At 48.5% G+C, this 10,923-nt stretch overlaps 1 protein-coding gene across 3 annotated transcripts; it reads right to left on the reverse strand.

Moving 5' to 3' along the window:
• Window positions 1-604: 604 nt before the first annotated feature.
• LOC149348007 (uncharacterized) lies at window positions 605-10,521 on the reverse strand. 3 transcript variants are annotated; one of them, XM_089587857.1, is made up of 4 exons: window positions 10,350-10,519; window positions 10,141-10,265; window positions 2,505-4,368; window positions 605-1,120 (listed from the first exon to the last, which is right to left on the reverse strand). In XM_089587857.1, exons 3-4 carry the CDS (start codon window positions 4,361-4,363, stop codon window positions 817-819), a joined length of 2,163 nt encoding a protein of 720 aa, XP_089443983.1. In that variant the 5' UTR covers window positions 4,364-4,368; window positions 10,141-10,265; window positions 10,350-10,519; the 3' UTR covers window positions 605-816. The 3 variants fall into 3 exon arrangements, with proteins under 3 accessions (XP_089443983.1, XP_089443982.1, XP_089443984.1); XM_089587856.1 differs by having other exon boundaries at window positions 10,141-10,519; XM_089587858.1 differs by lacking the exon at window positions 2,505-4,368 and having other exon boundaries at window positions 10,141-10,521.
• Window positions 10,522-10,923: the final 402 nt, after the last annotated feature.

Genomic DNA, 10,923 nt, shown 5'->3' on the forward strand with positions numbered 1-10,923 from the left:
AGCGAAAACGGAGCTTTCAAATCTAGAAAATACCAAGAAACTAAATACAGGTGTCGCCATCACTGGCCTATTTCTCAAAATGCCTCCGTTAACACCCATTATTGGGTGCCGATCCCGGAGGCTATGCTACATTGCAATTCAAAATGGTGGCGACCCGTCCTTTTTGGCAAGGGCATTGAGAGTATAAAACGATTGGCTGGAAGAGTTTTAAATCAAAATTTCTATGCTATAGATGAGTCTCTTGCTGCCGGAAAGACGTCAACATACCCTTAAAGCGCAAAAGAATAATTTGCTAACAATAAGGTTTAAAGAAAAGCTGTAGCACGTGTCTTGACCTAACACGTACTAAGCATGACATGGCTCTAGCCTGAAAAGAAAACCTCAGTAACTGTTATTTTAAGATTTTAAAGGACTCCCTAGCTTCTAAATGTATCGCACTTACTGAAACTTGACCACCTTTTAGCGCGTTGAGGCGGCGATGGATTTGTGGGCGAGAACGTTAAGCCGCCAACAAGCAGCGGCTCAAGACGGCTGTAATCTGGGCTTGTTAGTTAAGGGGAGAAAATACTTCTGCTACCACAACAGGGTAAAAACAACTCAGAGCTACAAGTTGCAAAATTTATTCAGAGAAGAAAAAAAAGCTGTTCTCAGTCGCTATCAGTAGCCCACAGCAATCTTAACAAATGCAAGTGCATAAAAATGCACCAGTGAACAAAATACTACGCTGTTTTTGTTCCGCTTAGCAAACGGAAGTTTTTCAGCTGCCTGCATTTCTTTGCCGTAGGTACTCCGGAGGTTGATATAGAGTGGCATTCATCACGGTCCAGACACGCCCGAAGCCACCGTCACCACGTCGTCTAGCATGAGATAGCGCCTCACTGCCCTCCAGCAGTCTACGTTGAGGTGATCCAGCTGAGCGCGGCCATCTTGCCGGGCATGGCACACGACGCCGGTGCGAACAACGCCCGCCAGCCGCATGAAGACGTGCATGTCCTCGATGGCCCTGAGCCCAGCCTTGACCGTGTCCGCTGCTTCCTCCACGAACATCTGCTCCACGTCGGCGAACTCCTCCAAGAGAGCACGGTGCTTATACACCTGCTCCAGAGCTCCGGCAGTGAGCCTGTAGAAGGGAAATCGTTATTTACACAATGAAGAACAGCCCTACAGTATGTGCTTCAGGGAAACGGCTTGCCTGGAAGAAGCCATGGTATTTCGCGGAACTCATTCGTATGCCATGGGTAAAGTGGTTGAAAAAACCAGGCTGCTTTTGTTCCGGAGACTAACAAACAAATTTCGAACAGAAGAAGAGCTCCAGCACCTGGCAACCAATAAATGTGCATTTTGTTTTGGTATTGGAGTAGGCATAAGCATTGCTCGAGCAGGATTGGCACTTGCTGCACATACAAATGGGGCAATGCTACCATTGCACTCATGGTGCTCTATCACGCCTCCTGTCGTGAAATCGTCGAACTCTTTTTTTGCCCTTCACGTTAACACTTCCAGGCGGCAAAAGGTGTGCTAGACTTCACATCACGGATTTGTGACCGAGGTAGCCAAAGGCGTGGCGTTTAACTACACAAACAAAATAAATCACTAGATTTCTGATTCGTGCAAATGCAAACGGATCTTCTGCACTATCCTGTGCTCGTATACAACTCATTGTAACAAAAGCGCAGAGAAGCACCAGGAGCGAATTTCATCATGGCACCAATCCCCGTTATGGCAGAGCACCTTACCTCGTGCGGAGGAAGGATCACATATCGTCTAATTCTATCTTAGTGCTAACAAACAAAAGAATAACACTTCCAAAGTACTAACTGAGCTAACCAGGGTGGCAAGCTTATGGTAGGGCGAGAGTGAATTGATCAATAACGTGAAGTGGGAACCTGCTCCATCTTAGCGGATTTCTGTAAACATTTGGCCAAAACTGTTCCAATTCAAGTTATTCAACAATTCGCTCTCGCCCTATCATAAGCTTGCCGTTACAGTTAGCTCAGTTGGTAAAGCGACTGCTCCGGTGAAGCGGTGGTCTCGGTTTGGAACCCCCGGACCAGGACGAATTTTTATTTACCTACGACGTTTCAGAGAAAGCTGCACAGTTTTCCTTCGTAGCCGTATGGCTGCGCTTTTGTGGATGCTAATGAGCAATTACTCCATTATTACAAGCCTACTACACCTTCAGAGATTCTCGTAATTATTTGCCAGAGATTGAGTCCTATTTGAAGAATAACTAGCAGTGTCCGTTGTCGGCATAGCCGTGTTATAAGCATAAATTACGATAGTTACCTAAACTGTACAAAGTGAAATTATTATATTGCCTGTTCAAATACCTCGAATCATATTTGAGTGGTTTGTCCAACTGAAATCTATGGGGTAAATTCGGAACCTAATCTGATTTGGTACAGAAAGAGCAAAAACACATTCGTAGTGGACGATGCATTTGTTGTGCAGATTCCCTGTTATGCCAGCACTCCTATTACACTCTTTTAATCATCCATACGCACCTTTCGAGCTCAGTTTGCCGCTGAAACTGCGAGGCCCGCGTCACAAAGCTGGAGTTGCGCCACGCCGTGCCCCAGACAGCCAATGCGTCCCGGCCCTTGTATTGAAGAAAGTGGACGTGGACAAGACTGTAGTTGCTGGCAATGTCTACGGAGAGCTGCTTCAGGAAATTGTCTGCCAGAAGACCTGCTGGATCCCAAAAACAGAACCTTCGGATGCTTTCGCTGCACCTGACAGCCTCACCCAAGTTTTTCATGTCTTTTTCCTCCATTTGGTCTGTCTCTATGCGCAATTCTGCAATGCTTCGGTTTTTAGAGAGAGACTCGGCTATTTCCTTCCAGGGCATGTTTGTGGACTCCGTGAAGAAACCACCCATCGAAACGACGAGATGGAGCTCCTTGAGTGTGGTTGTCGCTCCGATGTAGTTGGCGATGGAAGAAAGCAAATCCTTGCTGGACACAATTGGAGCAATGAGGAGTTTTAGAGACGTCACGTGGCTTAACGAGGCAAGCTTGCCCAGGAATCTCTCAAGGTGCGGAGCACATGTTGCGCCACACGAACTTGCGATAATATTGACGAGACTTTTGCACTCGATGGGGCTGTAGTTGTCGCTCAAGCAGGAAAAGGTGCAGTGTGGGTGAAAGATAACCTTATCCTCTGCCCCAGTCTCACACAGGGCGTTACAGGTTTCTTGGAAGTCACGCTCATGTTTGTTGAGCACGCCTACGGTCACAAGTTTCAGGCAGCGCTTCCTAGAAAGCACGCTGAAAAACAGCCTCCACTGCTGGGGCCGCCAAATAGACAACGGCAGAGTGACTTCTTTCAAGGTCTCGTTGTCTGTCAGTGCATGAAGCCACCCATCGCAGGACCCGTTACGTGAAAGGAAAAATTTTTCAAAAGAACTAGAAATGTGAAAGTGGCACATGACGTTATTTTGCTTAAAAATGTTGGCTACGAGTTCGACGGCCTCTTCATCGACACTGACTTTCTCCATTTCTAATGTGAGGATGCTTTTGTTGTCACACAGCGCTCGCAGTATTACTTTGGTCGCAGAGACGTGTAGCCGGCATTTTCCTGCGAGGCAAAGTGTCGTCAGTGTCCTGCTGTTCTTGATGTAACGTGCGAATGCGTCACAGCAGTCAAATCGTGTGCGTGCGAAGACCGCGCAGTTCAGGGAAAGGTGTTTCAGAAAAGGGTACGCAGTGATTGCAGTCAAGAGATCCCTCGAGTCTGTCCTTGTCATACAAATGTAGGGAACGTGAAGGGATTCAAGCGTCCTTGTTGTCCACACGAGCGTTGAAAGTGCTTTCAGACGAGGCTCTCTCAGCTCTTCAGTCGTTGTACATTCAAAGTGCTTGAGGCTCTTCAGTGATGGCATTGCCGAAAATAAATTGTGCAATTCACTTGTCATGTCTATTTGACCTCGAAGCTTGATGTTTTCGATGTGCTCATTGTCACAAAGGATATCGCACAGAATGGATTCATAGGACTTAAGTCGCTCGACGGCAATGTCGAGTTCTGTAATGCAATGGTGCTTCTTGATGAGCGCACAGAGGATTGCGGGAATTCTCTCAAATATTGTCGGCCCGTTGTCTACGATGTAAGGGCCGTCGGCAGTCGCTAATGTGAACCCGACATGTGTTCGCGGTTGTTCCCGCAGTTCCAAATAGGCCTGTAAAAGCATTTCGTTCAACGCGGAGAGGTGGTGAATAATTTGACATGCTTGGGTTTTGGTCGCAGTACAGGGTTGCACTAAGAAAGTGGGTTCTCCCGAGAAAAAACCAGGGGCATCGTGAAAGCTTTCCAGAGCTGCCGCTCCAGATGACAGTGCGTCCTTTTTGGGGTCGTCGCTGCTTTCCATTTCACCTGCGATGATTAAGCATTCATAATGTTTCCCAAACTCCTTCAAGATTCTTATACACTTCTAATAAAGAATGGCACATGAGGGACTTCATATAAAACTACGGAATTAGCGTGCCACTAATTTCGTAGTTTTATCTTTGTGACCCAGTTTTGGTGCGACATGCGACAGTGCGACAGTGTTGACATGACTGAAAACAGCAGGCTGTGTGCAAACACACAAAGAGCATTTTGCTAAGAGTCCATTACTCTGAGTAACTAGACACGTACGCATAGACACACTTATAAAACCACGTCATCGCGACACTGTGCTAAATGGAAGAATCCCTGCAATCTCCTTTGCATTCCTTACCCATCATTTTAATTTGTTTTCATTCCAATGATACTGAAAGGTTCTCTCAGATCATGAATGGCAGCTTACCAATATTCCTCAAGAGAAAAGTATACAACAGTTGTATCTTACTGGTACTCACGTATGGGGTAGGAACGAGGAAGCTGACAAAAAAGGTTCAGCTTAAGTTAAGGACAATGCAGCGAGCTATTGAAAGAAAACTAAGGTGTAATGGTAAGAGACCAGAAGCGGGTGGAGTGGGTGAGGGAACAAACGTGGGTTAATGACATCCTAGTCAAAACCAGGATGAAGAAATGGAAACACGTACAAGCGCTAAAAAAACGCGGACAAAGAAGAGACTTGGACAACAAAGCGCTCGTGTTGTCCAAGTCTCTTCTTTGTCCGCGTTTTTTTAGCGCTTGTACGTGTTTGCTATGAACCAACTAGCCCAAAGGTCTGTGCTCCTGAAGAAATGGGCTTGGGCAGGACATGTAATGCGAAGGCAAGATAACCGCTGGTTCTTAAAGGTAACAGAGTGGATTTCAAGGGAAGGCAAGCGTAGCGGGGGGCGGCAGAAAGGTGGGCGGGGATACGGTGGCCGCAGCTGGCAAAGGACAGGGTTAATTGGAGAGACATGGGAGAGGCGTTTTCCCAGCAGTGGCAGTATTCAGGCTGACAATGATGATGATATTGAAAGAGCTCATTCACAATACTTCAACTTTGACGTAACATTTTTCGATCCCTAAGTAAGGTTTTTCTGCTTATAGCCACGCCTCGACAAGGGTGCCAAGAACTAGACCTGCCTCGCAAACACCCCCTGCCCCATTAGCGCCTCACCATTGCCTGTGGCCACCCAGTCTTTCATAAACGACTGCCTGTACACAGAGAGAACGGATACACAGCTTACATGCACCTTTGTTTATAATATCAACGAACACTGTCTTCTGGACTACTTTACCCTACGCCGCTGCGGAGGCTCAGTGGTTGTGGTACTTGGCTGCTGACCCAAATGACGCGAGTTCGATCCCAGCCGCGGCGGCCGAATTACGATGGAGGCGCAATTCTGGAGGCCCGTGTACTGTGCAATGTCTCTGCATGTTAAAGAACCCCAGGTGTTCGAAATTTCCGGAGCCCTTCACTACGGCATTCCTCATAACCTCAGTCGCTTTGGGATTAGTTAAACCCCCATAAACCACAAACCCAAATGAGAGTTCAATGCAAGGCACTCAAATTATCTAGTCGTCAAATTTTCAAACTTGGCAGTGCAGATGATGTCATGACCCTATTGGCCAATAAGAAAATTTCATTGCGGAGAAACTGGAGTTTTTGTGATTGGTTTGATTTATAGGGATTTAACGTCCAAAAGAGACTGAGTCTATGAGGGACGCCGCAGTGAATGGTTCCGGAAATTTCGACCACCTGGTTTTTTTTTTAAAATGTGCACTGACATCGCACAGTACATGGGCCCCTCGAATCTGGCCTCCATCGAAGTTTGACTACTGCGGCCGGAATCGAACCCGCGTCCTTCGGGTCAACAACCGAGCGACATAAAACACTGAACCACCGCGGCGGCCCTATTTTGAAGTGCGATACTGACACATGGCACACGGACGCCATGTGCGTTTCGCCTCCATCCGAACGCGGCCTCCTATTTGCGTTTCGCCCCAACGAAACGCGGCAGCCGCGGCCGGGTTCGAATCCGGGTACTCCGGCTCAGTTGCCGAGCGTCCCAGCCACCAAGCCGCCGCGGCGGGTGAAATTAACCCGCAGCCCGCCACAACGGCTCTTGATTATCTGCTCCTTTCACATTCTCCTCTATCCCTGCCCCGACGGCACGGTGTACACCGATGATAATTGACGGTTACTGAACCTTTCACTTTCTCAGAACAAAATCACACACCTCTCACAAACAGATCTCTTAGCTCGGCTCCTACTGGTGGATATGTCCTCCAGTCCGAGCCGACCAATAGAAGCGGGGCTATTTTCCTTCGCGGTGTCCACCCGTGCTCGTGGTGTCCGTCCTTGCGCTGGAATCGTGCCAACTGTGGCCTCTCCTCCACGCAGCGGCGCAACCTCCTCTCTAATTTCCTTTCCTCAAATTCATTTTCTTCACTACGGGCCCTCTTTCTCTTTCTTCTTTGACTCCCACTTCCTCCCTTCCTCAGCAAACGGATTACGGGTGTCCACCGAGAGATGCCAGACAGTTACGGCATAATTTCCTTTCCTCAAATAGAATTTTCATTTTCTTCACTACGGCCCCTCTTTTTATTGCGAAAGCAATACTACTCGCACTTTCAAGTCTACGCGTGACCCCCCGGCCGCAGTTACGTTTGACCTTTAGCGGAGTAAATATGGAAGACCAACTCGCTCCTTCAGATAGCCCGGCTGCAGTTACGCCGCGCCGCGCACCTGCGGAGCTACTGCCGCTGTGACGTTATACCAGCTGTACATTATGTTTTCTTTCTCTCAGTCGCAACAACATCAAAAACAAAATATAAAAAAAATTACCGAAGTTGCTTTGAGTCGTCGCGCAGCGGCGGCCGGTAGCCACGCGTGACCTGTAGACGCGGCGCACTGCGTTCCTCTAGTTGGAGGCGCTGCGCTTTTGTTTTCACAACCTACCAGGTTTAACCAAAGCTAAGCCCCCGCCAATTTTTTAAGTTTCTTCTTTCAGTCCCACTGCCACCCTTCCTGTACGGTGCGGTTCGGGTGTCCACCGCGACGGTTGCTAGGCAACGGCTCTTCCAGCCACAACACAAAAGCGTGATTCAGGCGTCCACTGACCCCGGGAGCCAGTTATGAGCGCTTCCTTTCCTCAAAATGATCGGAGTGTAAAACGTCAACGCCAACGTACGCTAATGAACACAAGAACGCCGAACGGACAACGGCGACGGTGACGCCGCGAAACGGGCGCCAAAAAGCACACTTTAGTATTTCCAGAGTGTCTTCGCTAATTTTTTGGAACTGTTCTGTGATTGTGATCATGTCGCAGTTGGGATGCTGGCTGCCTTAATTATTATACTGACAAAAAACCGGCTGCAACGTCATGGAACAGGTTTATGTTAATGGGGGTTTAACGTCCCAAAGCGACTCATGCTATGCGGGACGCCGTAGTGAAGGGCTCCGGAAATTTCGACCACCCGGGGATCTTCAACGTGCGCACTGACATCGCACAGTACACGGGCCTCGAGAATTTCACCTCCATCGAAATTCAACCGCCGCGGCCGTTATGGAACAGTAGTCGTGGAACAGTACCGTCGCACCAAGGCTATGGATTACGCAAAGTAGCTGAGCTAGTTGGTACATGATACTAGCGAAACAGCGCACAAAGTACGGGGCAAAGAGCGTGTTGTTGCCTTTTGTAGCGAAACGTACGGGACCTCGGGCTTCAATCGCGGACCGTGCAAATTTGACCTTGAGCTGTGTTAGAGGTCAAACCATGAAAAAAGGGAAAAAGAAGTTGAATCAATATCCACGACCTGGAGTCGAACCCGCGGCAGCGGGAACAGATCTTCAAGGGACGCTCAGCGAGACCACTAGCCGCAGCCAACACGTCTCGTGTTGTTGTTGTTAGCTTTTGAAAAGATTGGTTTAGTTTGGTTTATGGGGTTTAACGTCCCAAAGCGACTGAGGCTATGAGAGACGCCGTAAAAGATGGCACATACCCACACTGGAGGATCGGCCGAGAATCGGGAGGCAGATTAACCTGCACCACACTGCAGAGCGTCGTCTTCATCAACTTCCATCTGCCATATGTCGCCCGGCACTGCCTGCTCACCGCGTCGCCTTCCACGTAGCCCAAATTCGTTCTTTCGATCCGATTCGAATGTAGTAAACATTATCTGTAGTTTTAAGGCCTTTAATGCCTCATGCTGTCGTTAGCAGAGGCGTCGGCAGCCGTGTCGACAGACGCGTCGGCAGATTTGTGCGCCTTTCGGCGTCACTGCTTAAAAATAAACTGCGGCTATGGTGGGAATCGAACCAGGGCCTTTGGCATTTGAAGCGGAGACGCTACCACTCCGCCACGAAGGCTCTTTTTTTTTCTTTATTGCATGGAAGAACTTCCGTAAAAAGAGGGAAAACTTCAATCAAACTGGTTCGCGTCTCAAGTTACCGGGAGCTTAATAGGAGCCCGCCATAGCCCTAACTCAACACTGCATCCCCATCAAAACATCAAAATTCAGGGAGGCACACACATGCATCTAGGCAGAGCAGCCAGCTTGGAGGTTCTTCGCGTGTAGCATATACCTACACTCCTCACCAAAGCACACTGTTCACGAAACACAGATTTGGATGATCTTGGTGGCTCAGCATGTCTGTCCATCATAGGGGTTTTCGAAAGACTGAATAAGGTTCGAGCATGAATAAAGGCGCATCTAGTGAATGCATGGGTTTCATAAATAAAATAAAATGAATAAAATCAAGAAATAAAAAATAAAAATAAACAAAATTAAAACAAGACAAAAATAAGATATGAAAATAAAAAAAATAATAAAAATAAGAAAAGAAGCAAAAATAAACATAAAAAAATGAAAAATAATAAACAAACAAAAACAAACAGTGCGCCAGGAAACGCTTTCGCTTTGCAGCACTTTAGAGAGCCAAAGTGCCCCCTGAATTTTTTTTACCAGTCACAGACCCAATTCAGCGCGCTCTTTCGCTAGAAGGCTATGAATGCAGACGATACCAAAGTTTCGTGTTAGGAACGCTACACGCATGCGGGAGCTAGGCCAGATTGACAAATTAAGACGGGCTAAACATCGCTAAACATAGTACGCCCTCTAAACGCAGTGTCGTGTTTGGAACGCTGCGCGTATACGGGAGGAAATAGCGAACGCTGTGGGGACGCTGTCCGCAAACGCGCTGCTGACTATGCCGATACACTGCTACCACCATCAAACACGTTACCCGCCCGCCGGCCGGCCGGCAAACGCGCTGCAGAACATTACCCTTAAAACTTTGCCGAAATATTGCTAACACCATCAAACACACATTGCAACCCGCCGGTAAATAGTCGAGCCCACATGCGCAGCGTCATCAGTGATTTCGGCAACCGGTTAACGCAGATTACTTCTCGTACCCATCAGGAACGTGGGTTCTCAGATGCTTAAAAGCGCTATTTCGGGCATTAAGCATACGCAATCCACTCTTTTCGCATCATTTACGCCACCGTAGCAGTTATCTCCTCTAGCTCCAGGTACAGCGCTCCAGCAACTCCGTTGAAACGCTCGAACCTCACTCACATTGTCAAGTGCACACTCTAGCAGTCCCACTCGGACTAGCGATGCACGGATTGCTCAGGGTGCCTACCACCCGGCGACCGTCCGTTATCGGAAGCTGCAGCACACGCGGTGAAGTTGCACTTTGCAAACTCCTCGCGCAATTTCTAACTGCCGCGGATTATGCAATTATTGTGCCCAGTTATTATGCCCACCCTGTACACCTACCTGCAGCCTCTATCGTAGCCGCTTTTCCGGAGTGCACGCTCCAGAGAGATATGGTTGCCTAGTGTTAGCGTAGATGTCTTCGCCTCCTGGACCCGTGGATCGAGGAACACCGTCCTTCCTTCTGCCTGTGGCGGCCGTGAGACAGGGAAACGCTGCTTACATGCAGAGCACGGAGAACAAGGTCCATCCAAGCCTGTCCACAAACGCACCAGCCTCGGAACGACCGTTGCTTGCGTTTCAGTCGCGCGCAAACTTCGCCCAACGCATCAGCGTCGGCTTGTTCTTCCTCTTCTTGATTCGAACATGTTACAGTGTTGCTGACCGCTTTTGTTGCTTAGCTTACACCATTGTTTGCCTGCTTCGTCTCTGTGAGGTATGGACGATCTCCTGCAGTTACGCACAGATGGTAGCACCCAACAGTTTCTAATTTGAGTGTTTTGCTCGCCGACGGAAAGATGGCGCCTCCTGTCTGTGTTGGAGAGATTGCGTGCCACAAACATTCAGGGCTGTCATGAACCTTGGCACTAGCAATCAGAGTCGTGCATAGTCGCGTTATGGGTCGCGTGTTTAAGCCCTATGCGATATGCAATGCGTGCGTCGCGTTATAGCGCCCACTTTTTCCTCTTAATAAATGCGTAACTATTGCAAATTATTCTCCCGTGTGACGTCGACCGTTGGTAGTACGGATTCCGAGCCTGACAACTGCGAGGAATGGCCAGTACACAGAATCTAGTGCATGTCGGCCTGAGCAAAGTTTCTCTGCATGTGGCGTCAATCACGTCA

This window comes from Amblyomma mixtum, chromosome 4 (assembly GCF_055824585.1).
Source record: "Amblyomma mixtum isolate Tamu chromosome 4, ASM5582458v1, whole genome shotgun sequence".
Lineage (NCBI taxonomy): Eukaryota > Metazoa > Arthropoda > Arachnida > Ixodida > Ixodidae > Amblyomma > Amblyomma mixtum.

Bases quoted from the DNA above. Each gene is read 5' to 3' on its own strand.
- LOC149348007 (XM_089587857.1), bottom strand. From the start codon at position 4,363: ATGGAAAGCAGCGACGACCCCAAAAAGGACGCACTGTCATCTGGAGCG. The intron at 1,121-2,504 runs GTGCGTATGGAT...TCCCTTCTACAG, and splicing joins CGGCAAACTGAGCTCGAAAG to GCTCACTGCCGGAGCTCTGG.